Source organism: Syngnathoides biaculeatus, chromosome 2 (genome assembly GCF_019802595.1).
Source record: "Syngnathoides biaculeatus isolate LvHL_M chromosome 2, ASM1980259v1, whole genome shotgun sequence".
NCBI classification, from domain to species: Eukaryota; Metazoa; Chordata; class Actinopteri; order Syngnathiformes; family Syngnathidae; genus Syngnathoides; species Syngnathoides biaculeatus.
In genome coordinates this window covers 16,283,247-16,295,559 of record NC_084641.1, presented here as the reverse complement: position 1 = coordinate 16,295,559, position 12,313 = coordinate 16,283,247, and the positions used below count along the sequence as shown (strand labels likewise).

Genomic DNA, 12,313 nt, shown 5'->3' with positions numbered 1-12,313 from the left:
TCATGGACGGAAATGAAATTACACATGCCATGGTCACAAATCACCATACATCAAATAAAATGTTTTTTTTTTTCATTCTGTTCAACACGAGTCCACTACTTACTCCAAAACCCTGCCAAATTTCATTCATTCATTCATCTTCCAATTCCACTTACCCTCACAATTTGAATGATTTGGGGAAAAAAAAGGAAATGACATGAGGCTTTGAGGGGGTTTCCCTGATGGCGGTGAAACGCCGCCGGCAAAATAAATGAAGAAAGATGCAGTCCATTATTTGTAGTTGCTACCAAATCAAGAGAGGCTACTGTTAAAGCCCCGAATGCTACATAGATAGCACTGTATTGTGCTTTAACTACCGAGTATTGTGTGGGACATTAAGTTTCAGGAAGCACCTGCATTTCACGTTCAGGTTTAGGCATGCCTTTGTGTCACATGATATTTCTCCATCCGACAAGCTTACTCTTTGAATTCAAATCGTGACTTATAAAGCGTTACAATTTCAAGCACCTTGAAGATTTTCATCCAGATGGAGCACTTTACGCTTGTTGAAAAATTCCGCGATTACTGTATGAGGTGCTGCTGGGAAGCCTTTCACTTTACACATTTCACTCGTGTTTATCTGCAAGAGAGATTTTCAAAGACTTGGGTTTGCCGCTGTAGCTAATCGAGCTCACAGAATGTCTCTCTGGGCCATTGAATAAAAAAAGATTCACTCCTTCCTTTATTTACCAGTTTTTCCACCGACACCCATTTGGACCCGCTCGACCTGCCCGGCGGCTCAGGTCCCTCCCTGCTCTCATGTCTTTCTCACTGACTTGATATTTCCTCCTGTGACTCCAAACCATTCCTCATCTCACTTGCGTCTCTCGGTTGTCTACCAACGGCACGCTTTCCGCGTTTTCTATTTTCTTGTCGGACAATGAGTGGGAAACTGTGGACGGAAGAGCAGTTTAACTGCCCCGTGTGTCTAGATCTCCCCAACGACCCAGTAACAATTCCCTGCGGGCACAGCTACTGCATGGGCTGTATTAAAGACTACTGGAGCAAGGATGATCCCAAGGGTATCTACAGTTGCCCCCAGTGCCGGCAGACTTTCTGCCCTCGGCCGTCGCTTTCCAGAAACACCATGCTGGCCGAAGCCGTGGAGCAACTCCGGAAAGGAACCCCAAGATCGGAGGTCTACAAGAGCATGCGGGGCGGGTTAAAATCCAAAAAGACTCTGCCCACCTCGGCCGTGCAGTGCGACCTTTGCAAAGGAGAGCAGAGGGCGGCGGTCAAGACCTGCCTGGTCTGCATGAGCTCGTACTGCGAGAGCCACCTGCAGCCTCACCAGACCACCAAGGCCCTGAAAGAGCACGAGCTGATCGCGCCGACGGGCAACTTGTCCGAGAAGATCTGCACTCAACACAAGTACCTGCAGGAGTTCTACTGTCGCCAGTGCAAGGTCTTCATCTGTTGGCTGTGTACAACCAACCAGCACAAAGGTCATGAGAGCGTGTCCACGAAGGCTGAACGCATGGACAAAGAGGTGAGGCTGAAACATTCAAAAACCTAAACCACATTTCTCAGTCATCATCTTTCTCTGAGAAGTATTAGGGTAGGGATTGTCCAACTTTTCTTTTTTTCACCTAGGGACTCCTGACAAGGGCTAATCTTGTGTATGCCCAAAAGTTTTCAAAAAAAAAAGGCAATGTTACAATGACGAAGTTTTTAAGGAAAAAAAAGTTCTGATGTTGGGAGAGCAATGTGAGAGATTGTATTCAGGATAAAAAGTATCTTATAAGAATAAAGTTGTATTTTTCCATGACACATTTCTAATTTAACATTGAAAAGCAGGGAGGAGTAACTGGTTTAGTGTTTTCCAGACACACCGGTCTCCAAACTATAGCTAAGCACTTCTTCAAATACACAACATAATCATTTATTTGGAATCATTTTGTGTCTCATGGCGCCCAGATTGAGAACCCCTCGATTGGGGACTCCCAGACTTTTGCCCTTGTCGCCGGTCTGACTGAACACATTCCTAACAACATTCCAGTTCATTTATCACACTTGTACTTCTCCTAGTGTTGACTTTCCGAGTCTATCATTGGTTATCTTATCCTCTCGACTGCAGAAAGGGATTTCCGAGATGCAGGCAGAAAATCAGAAAAAGCTCAAAGAGAGACAGCAGGAGCTGAAGGACATGAAGAAGATGATGGACGGAATGAAGGTCGGACCCTGCGATCTACATACTGCCTACTGCATACACGTACAAAAAAAGTTAAGATCAATGTGAAATGTCCTTATTTAATGAAAAAATAACCATAAAGCTAAATATCCCTATTTTTCTGTGAGTAGTGTCCTGTATATAGACACAGTATAACATGTATTACCCCACTTGGGCTGAGATCGGAACCCAGAACCTCTCGACTGTGAGCCAAATTTGGTAACTGGTACTTCCCTGTACTGCTGCGGGGACTGGTGGAAATGATTCCATTTCACTGAATTTGTCCAAAAGTTATTTTGTCTCGTAAAACGTAAAAAATTGAAGGTACTATAAACTTGTGTATGCACCCATTGCCAATCGTACTGTAAAATAAATTGTGGTGTCCCACAAGCATGTCAGATTTGTGTTGAGGTAAATGGGCCCAAATTTCACATTTGTGAGTAAATTAAAACCTCTGAACGCACAAGCCTACTATACTACCATATTTTATTGTTGCGCATAATGGTGGTATTTTTCAAGATGGTACTTGGTGTGAAATGCTTGGGACCCATTGGTCTCTCGTGGGTTTAGTTGCCCCAAAAATTCTGAGACCTCCTCACGCTACACTTACAGCGCTCTGCAGAACGCGTTCACAGCGACTGCGAGAAGGTGCTGTCGGAACTCCAGCGCTCAGTGATGAGACTCCAGGAACTGCTAGAGGAGGTTCTGGATGAGGCCGGGCGGGAGAAGATGGATCAGGCTCAGGAGGTCGTTGAGAGCCTGGAGGAAGAAATCAGGGAGCTGAAGAGGAGGGGAACGCAGATGAAGGACCTGGCTCAATGCGAGGACCACATCTACTACCTGCAGGTTGGAGGTGTATTGAGGCCCAAGGTGATGTTCTCTGCCACGAGAGGACTTCTTAATTGGGAAGTATTCATTTCTTTTCAGATGCATGAAAGCATGTGCAGTCCGCTTGAGTTGGGCGACCTTCCGGCTGTGCAGGTCAACCATGATGCTTCCTTTGAGCCTGTACGGGATGCCATTGTAGAGCTAAGAGAGCAAGTGGAAAACTTGTGCAACGTGGAGCTCGGCAAGATCACGAAAAAAGGTCTGGATTGGTGGCACTTTTTGCGTGAAATCATGCTTGTTTAGGTATGCATGTATTTAAATACATATTAGTATAAAACACTTAAAATGCAAATGATTAGTCACATTATGTATTATTATTATTGCTACATTGGTGGTGCCTTGAGACATTAGTAATTCTAGAAGGAGTGGCACAGCCCACACATTAACACGAGGTATGAGTTTTCGAGTTTTTTTTTTGTGACATGAGATGTAATTGGTTGATTTTTTTTTTCTCCCCCTCTGCAAACGAGACAAAGAAGCCTTGTATGGTGGCAGTGAACACAAGTTACTATCCAGTAAGCAGCAGTGTGGTTGCTAGTGGACAATTCTTTAAAAAAAAAAAAAAAAAAAAAGACACATTGTATATTTAAGACAAACATAACTTTGCCTTTAAGTCCCTTAGCTTAACGTTAACACAAAATGGAAAACACACTCAGTTGTTAGTTAGTTGTGGTGTTGTAACCCTTTAATCCAATCCAATTTAAGCGCCAGTGACACTGAAGTCAAGTTCACTAACCAACTACACAAGGAAGTCACATGACCCCATACAACGTCTTCGATTGAGTTTGTAAGATTGAAACAAGATAGATAACCTGGCAATGGATGTGGCCAAGTGGAAACCATGTTGGGAAGGTCGTTATCGTTGTAGCCGTCGGGGCGCGACTTGATTATTTCACGTATCGTCTGTAGTATTTGTCTGATACAACATAGTCAGATTCCCCGCAGCTCAGTGGTTAGAGCACTGGTTTGGTAAACCAGGGGTTGTGGGTTCGTATCCCGTTGGGGCCTCCACTCCCTGAGAAGGCTTGCGTCAGGAAGGGTATCTGGTGTAAAAAAAAAAAAAAAATTGTGCCAAACATATATGTGCGTTCATCTGAGATGACACGCTGTGGCAACCTCGAAAGGGCCAAGCCAAAAGAAACTTACTCTATTTGTCTGATACAACAGATATTTTTGCCCACTTCTAACTTGAGAAAAGGACTTGCGGTGGATTTAAGTTTTATTTTTGTTTTATCTATGCATATTAACCCACATTAGCCCTATTTTATCACAAGTAAGTGTAAAACGTGCATTTCCTGGGGTACATGCGAATCTCGCTCACAGGGATGCACACACACACACGCACGCATGCATACACACAAACACGGACACACAAACACACACATACCCCACTAGAGTATGAAAATGAGACACACAGAGCAATATCAGAATTTACACTTAGATATTTTATTTTGTTTTATTGATGTTAATGCGGTGGAATTGTGGATCATCTGGAAGGCGTTGGCATCACAGTTCTGAGGTCCCGGGTTCAATCCCGGGCCGGACTGTGTGGACTTTGCATGTTCTCCACATGACTGCGTGGGTTTTCTTTGGGCACTCCGGTTTCCTCCCTCATCCCGAAAACATGCAACATGAATTGGACACTCTAAGTAGGTGTGATTGTCAGTGCGGCTGTTGTTTGTCTCTACGTCCCCTGCGATTGGCTGGCAACCAGTTCAGGGTGTACCCCGCCTCCTGCCCGTTGACAGCTGGGATAGGCTTCAGCACTCTTGTGACCCTCGTGAGGATAAGCGGCTAAGAAAATGAATGGATGGATGGATGGATGGATGGATGGATGGATGGATGGATGGATGGATGATAATGCTCATATCGATTGAAACCTTTAAATTGTCTTTTGGTGTGAATGTGAGCGTGAATGGTTGTCTGTTTATATGTGCCCTGTGATTGGTTGGCGACCAGTTCAGGGTGCACCCCGCCTCTCGCCCAGAGTCAGCTGGGATGGACTCCAGCACCCTCAATGAAACTAGTGAGGATAAGTGTGTTGTGGAAAATTGATGGGTACCATTTTGTCTTAAATATACATTCATAATGGTAATATTTTTACATGGAAATAACCCCCAAACCCCCAGAAAAATCCAAAACAACAGCAATGTGAGAGTAGGGTACACAGGCATGGAGAGAACACAAACAGAGATGACTTTGACCCACATAATTGTCTGGCTTGTTTTTTAACATGTTTGTCATCCTTATTTGCAGTGAACGACACAACGTTATTCACACTGGGTGCTGGTAAGAAGCTTTAAAATTGAAAATACAGCTATAAAAGTCATGGCGGTGAGGTAACTGTGTTTTTTTTCTGCTTGCTATTTGTTGTCATGCAGCCAGTCGCAACAGAGGCGGCCTTTTAAAATGTGAGTTTTCTTCTGCATGTAGAAGAAAAACAAATAAAAGAAATTTACAAGGACTGCAATTGCAACAAATGTACATAAACCACTTTTTCGCTTTTCCCAGTATTTTCTGCTTTGGGTTCCCGCAACTCGAACCCAAACCACCGTTCATCTGGTATGACCGTTGTTTCTTTCTTCATCCCATGTTCAAAGACCATCATCATAAGTGAAAAAATAACACTGAAATGACTCACCAGCAGGTATTTCAATTACATCGCGGAGTGCAGATAGACGAGGATTGGGTAATAACAGTCACCAGATGTATAAAGGGTGGGGGTTGGGGGTGCCTCGTAGTGTTCAATCTGACACGATCGTTATTGCAGGCTTTAGAGGTCAAGACGTGAGGAGCAGAGACGCGTCACGAGGTGAACATTGTTGATTTCAAAACTTTCAAGTCAATATGTCGCTGTCATCCACCGCGATGAATGCATGCTTCCTTCCTGTTGCAGAGGTCGCTCAGAGGTCACCCAGACCACGGGACAGACAGAGGCCCAATGAAAGCGAGTCAGGTAGGTTGGCGCTGGTGAGCTCTCCAACGCTCATCGTTTCATCCTCAATATGGAAGAATTGCAGGTTGCGTGTATTGTGCTGCAATTTTTACAGTTAACAGATGACAAAACATGGCCATATCGTAATCAAATGACTAATATTGCTTTTGCTAACCCTAACCGTAACCCTAACCCAAATGGTTAGCAGATCTGCCTCACAGTTGGGTTAGGTTAGGGTCTGCATGGTTTTTCTCCGGGTGCTCTGGTTTCTTCCCAGATCTTCAAAATATGCATGCTAGGTCAATTGAAGAGTCTAAATTGGCCGCAGATGTGAAGGTGATTGTGAAAACTACACTGTCGGGAAAAAAAGCACAGTACACTAAATTCCTTCTCAAGTTCTTATTTTTTGCTCAGTTTGATGTTGGACATCATAACTAAAATCGACCATCAGACAAATAAAGCATAAAATGCACATTTACAATTTTGATTTTATCTGGGGGGAAAAAGTACTCAAAGCTACCTGTCCCTGTGTGGGAAAATATAATTTCCCCCTTGTTTAATCATGCAATCACATTTTACGGAAAGCTGAGATCGTTTTCACTTGACCACACCCGTGCCTGATTACCTCCAGACCCATTCAATCAAGAATCAATCAGTTATGAAAAAGCTTTAAAGCAAACTGACATTGCCCAATAGTTTTCAAAAAAGCTGTAACAAAATGTCAAAGAATGAAGAAGTCAAAGAACAGATGAGAAATACAGCACTTGAGACCTATCAGTCAGGAAAGCTTTAAGACTCAAGTGAACCACAGTGAGAGCCATTCTCTATAAATTGAGAAATCATGGAACAGTGTTGAACCTTCCCAGGGGTAGCTGAGTTTCAAATATTACATCAACAGCACAGAACTATTAGTCAAGAGGTCACAAATGAACTACAGACATCATCTAAAAAAACTGAAGGCCTCCCTTTCCTCAGTTAAGGTCAATTCATAGCTCAACAATAAGGAAGAAATTGGGGGGGCATCTTTGGCAGAGTTGCAAGGCAAAAACCAATGCTGATCAAAAAAGCCTGTCCTACCTGTGATTGGCTGGCTGGCTGGCAACAGGTTGAGGGTGTAGGCTGCCTCCAAATTTCCATTAATATGTAGTTATTTTTCCTCATTAAAATGTTACAATCATTTTTTTCGGGGTAGGGCTGGAACAGATTAATGGTATTTCCATTCATTTTAATGCTAAAAGATTCTTTTTAAAGATGTGTTTCGAGTTAAAAGCATGGTTAGGAAACAAACTTAACTCTTATCTCAAAACGACACCTGTTTTTTACTTTACTTACCCACCACTGAAGGAAATATATACCATCAACATATTTCAGCTCAGCTTTCCATCCAAATTCTGAGGTCGCATATTCTACCTGTTAGAAAGATTATTATTATTTTTTTTTTTTACCTCTTTTGTCCATTGCTACTGTTGTCCGCAGTACGGGAGAACAACCTCAGACCCAACCCCAGACCCAGTCCGACCCCGAGCCCGACTCTAAGCCGGAGAGACTCTCCGTCTCTGTGGAGCAGGTCCAGTCGGAGTCAGGGTGCCCCCGCTACTCCCGCTCCGACCCCAGTGAGCCCAAACCCGACTCCTGCTCCTGGGCCAACATCTACTGGAGGTAAAAACAAGCAAAAAAACAAACGGATTTTGTCATGTGATCATGTAGCCATCCGTCTACATTGTGTTCATTTTCCGCTCCAGCAGTTGTCCTTTTTACCTCGTGAGGATAAGCGGCTAAGACAATGGATGGATCCTGCATGTATGAAAGGCTGACCAAAGCACAATTATTTTTTCCTTTTTTTTTTTTCTTGTTTGTTCAGCTTTTAGCCGGATGTCATCGATCAGCAGCATTTTCCGGTCCCGCCGTGGCAACACACCAGCACTTAACACGGCATTTGCAGGCAAGTGAGCGCATACTTTTCCTTTTTAGTCTCGCCCATGCGACAATTGTCACATTCTTATCCAGCATGTTGCGCTCCTTTGTCACAGGGGGGCTGCCAACGCTGTCTGAAACCCCAACCGATGGTAAGATACTCCCCACAAATCGAACGGGATGCCTCTGATTCGGGTTTTGTCATTCCACAGTTAATCCCGGTCTGTTCTTGGACTTGCCCACCCCAACCGCCAATCATCACACTCCTGCTTTTCCTGCACGTGAGTGAAAGGATTGATCTTTTTGATTTGACAAGGCCAATAAATGCAGACTCTGATGTGGAATTTTGCTTCTGGCCAGAAGCCAGCAAATTGATGGCCAATGCGCTACAGGCGCACCACTGTGCCGCTGATGAACTACATACCGTAATTGCCGGCCTACAGAGCGCACCTGATTATAAGCCTCACCCAGTACATTTGTAAAGGAAATACCATTTGGTACATACATACTGTCCGCCGCAGCTGTGTAAAAGCCGCAAGTGCCCACATTGAAACACGAGATATTTACAAAGACGGTACACAGAGTTTAACACTAGCGCCGCCGTGCTAACGCGAGCACCGCGCTAACAGGGCCGGTTGAAAAAAAAACAGACCAGTAAAAATCACAGACAAACGGCAGTAACATGCTAACGCAGTACTAACAGGGCCGGACCGGTAAAATTCACTTCCTTGGCACGTATATTCCACCGGTCTCACTTTTCCGCGCAGTGGCCTCTTGCACCAATATAGCTGCATCATCGCATGAACCGCAGGTTTGAAAGCGTGTGAAAAAAGTTGCGGCTTATTTGCCTTAAATTACAGAAATTGCTGAAAAATATTTTAAAAATAGGAGGACTTACCTTAGGTCTCCCTTGATGATGTCATTCCTGCTGGGTCATGTAACTTTTCTTTATGTACCGGTGTTGCATGAATGTCAAAAGACGACATGAGAATATAATTAATACTATTTCAAATAGATCTGTAACAAGACAAATTGTTTGAACAATGTCAAGGTAGGAAAATATGATTATTATTTCATCTGCTGGTTTGATGTGTAAGTTGGTCATCAAGATGTAGGAACGAGAAAAAGTCAAAGATTTCCTTAATATTAGTTTGAACATAGACACTGCGCTTTAAAGTCAAGTGTCATCCCTATAAACATTCTAAAATAGATATTGCAATGAAAAATACATATAACATAATTCACTTCAATGTCTATACGAAAAAATAAATATGAGCGGAGAGCGCGTCATCCATGCGCAAAGTTGTAGAATTCTCATTTGACTTTCAAGTTGTAGCCATATTGGCTGCATCTTCTGCCCGTGACGTCACACTGGGACATTCGCCATTGAAAAGACGCTATGGGAGACAAACAACAGAGATATTCGGATTTTTCTGACGCCCCTTCTGACACGGAAGCTCTTTTCATGTCATGAAACATGTCATAACCGTGTGAAGTGACCGGAGCAATATTGCCCCATCGTTTCGAGCCTCATTTAGATGATATGCGGGTCACAGCCAAACCGGACACGGTTCTCCCCGCCCGATCCACCTCCGCGGCGGAGCGGAGCCCAGTGCCGCGTCCACCAATTTCATGACAGTGGACCTTTAAATACAGATACTAAAATGTGTGCTGAAATAATGATTCTGTGTTCCACCCAAAAAAATTGCACCTGCATAAACATTTAAAAAGAATCATTTCGTCAAGGTACTTATTTCCTATGTTATTCTGCCATCAGTAAGAGAAATCAGCCTTGACAGCATCCAGGCCCCAGAACCAAGGGAAAGAGACGAGTTCCTGCAATGTGAGTCTCATTTCCATGACTAGGGTATTTCGAAGAACCACCCTAAATGTTGTAAATGTATTTCTACAATTTCATTTCGCATGTAGTTGGGAAATCGACATTTCCTTTGTAAAATGTCGGACGTTTTCTTGTCTGCATGTTGCCCAGGTTCATGTGTGGGTTTTCTCTGGGTATGTCACTTTCCTCCCTTATTTCCAGTGGTGCCTTGAGTTTTTCGGGATATAGATCGGCCAATCGACGGCTTGCATCCTGAAGAACTTGCAAGTGAGGTCACTGGAAAGTGAAGGCACCGCTGGAAATCAAACTCTCCTATTTGCACGGGGACCGGGGGAGGGGGGGGGGGGGTTAACCCTTTTGGGCCATAGAAAGGCTTTATGGAGCCTCCATTCAGCAAGACCAAGAAGTCTATCAGGACAGGTTTTTAAAAAAATAAAATAAAATACTGTATGGATGTGATGAGCCCAGACTGCGCAGACCAAGAACCTGCAACTGACAATGACTGCCAAATTTGTATTGTTGTTTTTCTCCGTCTCGTAGATTCTGTCAACTTCACCCTGGATCCAAACAGCGCCCACCGTCGCCTGAACCTCTCCGAGGGCAACACCAAAGCCACCCTGCAGGCCGGGGTGGCCCCCTACCCGGACAATCCCCAGCGTTTCGACGGTTGGACTCAGGTCATGTGCGGGAGCCCGCTTTACTCCCAGCGCTCCTACTGGGAGGTGGAGTGGCGAGGCCGAGGGTCCTCCATGGGCGTGGCGTACGGCTCGCTGAGCAGGAAGGGTTCGGACGCCAGGGCGGGGATCGGCTACAACGCCCAGTCGTGGACGCTGGAGCTCTCCGACACTTGCTGCCTAGCGCTGCACGACAACGAGAAGAGAGACATAGCGGTCAGCTACTCTCCCCGTCTGGGCATCTTCGTGGATTTGGCCGCGGGAACGCTGGCGTTCTACGGCGTGGCCGAGAGCATGACGCACCTTCACACGTTTCGGGCCAACTTCACCCAGCCTCTCTACGCGGTCTTTGGGGTGGGGAGTGGAGTCGGAGTGGGTTTGGACTTTGCGCTTGGGCAGTTCAGCTCCACCTCTGATAGTATCAAGTTGTGTCCCATGTGAAGACGCGCGCGAGAGCAAAAGATGCTTTGGTTGTTGTTCATGATTCTGTCTGTGATTAAATACGCTTTCACCAGTCTAGTTTCTACAGCCTGACATGGTTAAAGGGTAGATAAACTTACTTTCGCTGTCACAGGGCAACGAGCATTGGGATGAATGTCGCTGACTCATCGAGACGGGAAATAATAACAATCGAGACTCTTGAAAGTGGAAGTTCCCAAGTGGAGGCCCTTTTTTTTTTGTGGAATAACCAAATAATTACCAATGTGTTGTTATAAGTCACTCTGGGCCACTCACATTTTAAATTTCCTCTTTCTCCCTCCAACCAGAATCAGAATGCATCTATGATGACTGAGAACGATAAGGCCGCTCATTCGGAACTTGGCCTCAGTCGTCCCCTCAGTAATGGCAGCCGGAAACGAAGGATTGGGGGTAACGAGAGTGACGTGTAACATTAGCGGAAGGGATTTGAAATCCGGCAGCACGGTGGAGCGACTGGAGAGTGTTGGCCCAACAGTTTTGAGGAATGGGGTTCAAATCCCGACGCCGCCAATGTGAAGTTTCCCTGTTCTCCCCGTGCCTGCGTGGGTTTTCTCCAGGCACTCCGGCTTCCTCCCTCATCCCCAAAAGATGCAACATTAATTGGAGTGTCTAAATTGCCCTTAAGTTTGACTCAGGAGTCCAACTCTTTTCTTTGTCTCGATTTGCCCTTTCCGACCTGTCAGTGCTTTATACATTGCAACAACTTTCACTTTGTTGGTGCATCACTGACCTGCTGAATGGCGTGTGTAATGTTTTATGCCGAACAGTTGGGTTAGGGATACGTAAATGCGCTATGGCATGTAAGAGAAATGTCTATCTGCCCATTTGTATCGCATCAGACTGTTAAGACAGAAATAGTTGAGACCTCTCAGTAGAACTCTCTTGGACATGTCTGACGCATTTGGCAAAAAACATTCCCCAATATTATCTGGAATGCGCGGTAGAGAATCAACTTCAAACATGTTGTGTTAATTCGCCATTTTGGAAGCTTGTGGGACAGGGCTAAGGGGTTGGAGCTTAAGATCACCATCCAAAAGGTCCATTGGCTGGCAAACAGTTCAGCGTGTACACAAAGATAACTGGGATAGGGTCCAGTACTCCTGCACGTTCTGCAACCCTTGTGAGGGTAAGCGGCTAAAAAAAGGGTTGGATCTAATATTTGAGTGACTAGGTGTCGATCATTTGCCATGCACCCATATGGTCTCATGATAACCTGTTACTTTGGGCTTCGGGAGCTTTACTTCAAATACAGTGGGTTGGCCACCTCTGAGGGAAAAAAAAAAAAAAATCCCTATCCCGCTAAGAGGAATCAGAAGTCAGCCAGAATTAGCAACATTTCTACTCAACAGGTAAGTCTATTAACGCCCTTGATT

The 12,313-nt window shown here is 44.8% G+C and overlaps 1 protein-coding gene and 1 long non-coding RNA gene across 4 annotated transcripts; one reads left to right on the top strand and one right to left on the bottom strand.

Moving 5' to 3' along the window:
* The first annotated feature begins 876 nt into the window (after nt 1-876).
* Nucleotides 877-10,967, top strand: trim25l (tripartite motif containing 25, like). 3 transcript variants are annotated; one of them, XM_061837015.1, is made up of 16 exons: nt 877-1,528; nt 2,117-2,212; nt 2,822-3,055; nt 3,137-3,296; nt 5,354-5,386; nt 5,479-5,508; nt 5,609-5,659; nt 5,745-5,786; nt 5,868-5,909; nt 5,994-6,053; nt 7,509-7,691; nt 7,894-7,974; nt 8,063-8,098; nt 8,159-8,227; nt 9,724-9,789; nt 10,327-10,967. In XM_061837015.1, exons 1-16 carry the CDS (start codon nt 920-922, stop codon nt 10,899-10,901), a joined length of 2,367 nt encoding a protein of 788 aa, XP_061692999.1. In that variant the 5' UTR covers nt 877-919; the 3' UTR covers nt 10,902-10,967. The 3 variants fall into 3 exon arrangements, with proteins under 3 accessions (XP_061692999.1, XP_061692993.1, XP_061692986.1); XM_061837009.1 differs by having other exon boundaries at nt 5,742-5,786; XM_061837002.1 differs by having other exon boundaries at nt 5,742-5,909.
* LOC133509724 (uncharacterized) lies at nt 5,998-7,439 on the bottom strand. Its single transcript, XR_009797433.1, has 3 exons — nt 7,365-7,439; nt 7,110-7,226; nt 5,998-6,132 (listed from the first exon to the last, which is right to left on the bottom strand). It is a non-coding gene; the product is annotated as an uncharacterized LOC133509724 (long non-coding RNA).
* Nucleotides 10,968-12,313: the final 1,346 nt, after the last annotated feature.

Bases quoted from the DNA above. Each gene is read 5' to 3' on its own strand.
- trim25l (XM_061837002.1), top strand. From the start codon at position 920: ATGAGTGGGAAACTGTGGACGGAAGAGCAGTTTAACTGCCCCGTGTGT. The intron at 7,975-8,062 runs GCAAGTGAGCGC...CCTTTGTCACAG, and splicing joins ACTTAACACGGCATTTGCAG to GGGGGCTGCCAACGCTGTCT. The intron at 8,228-9,723 runs GTGAGTGAAAGG...TTCTGCCATCAG, and splicing joins CACTCCTGCTTTTCCTGCAC to TAAGAGAAATCAGCCTTGAC.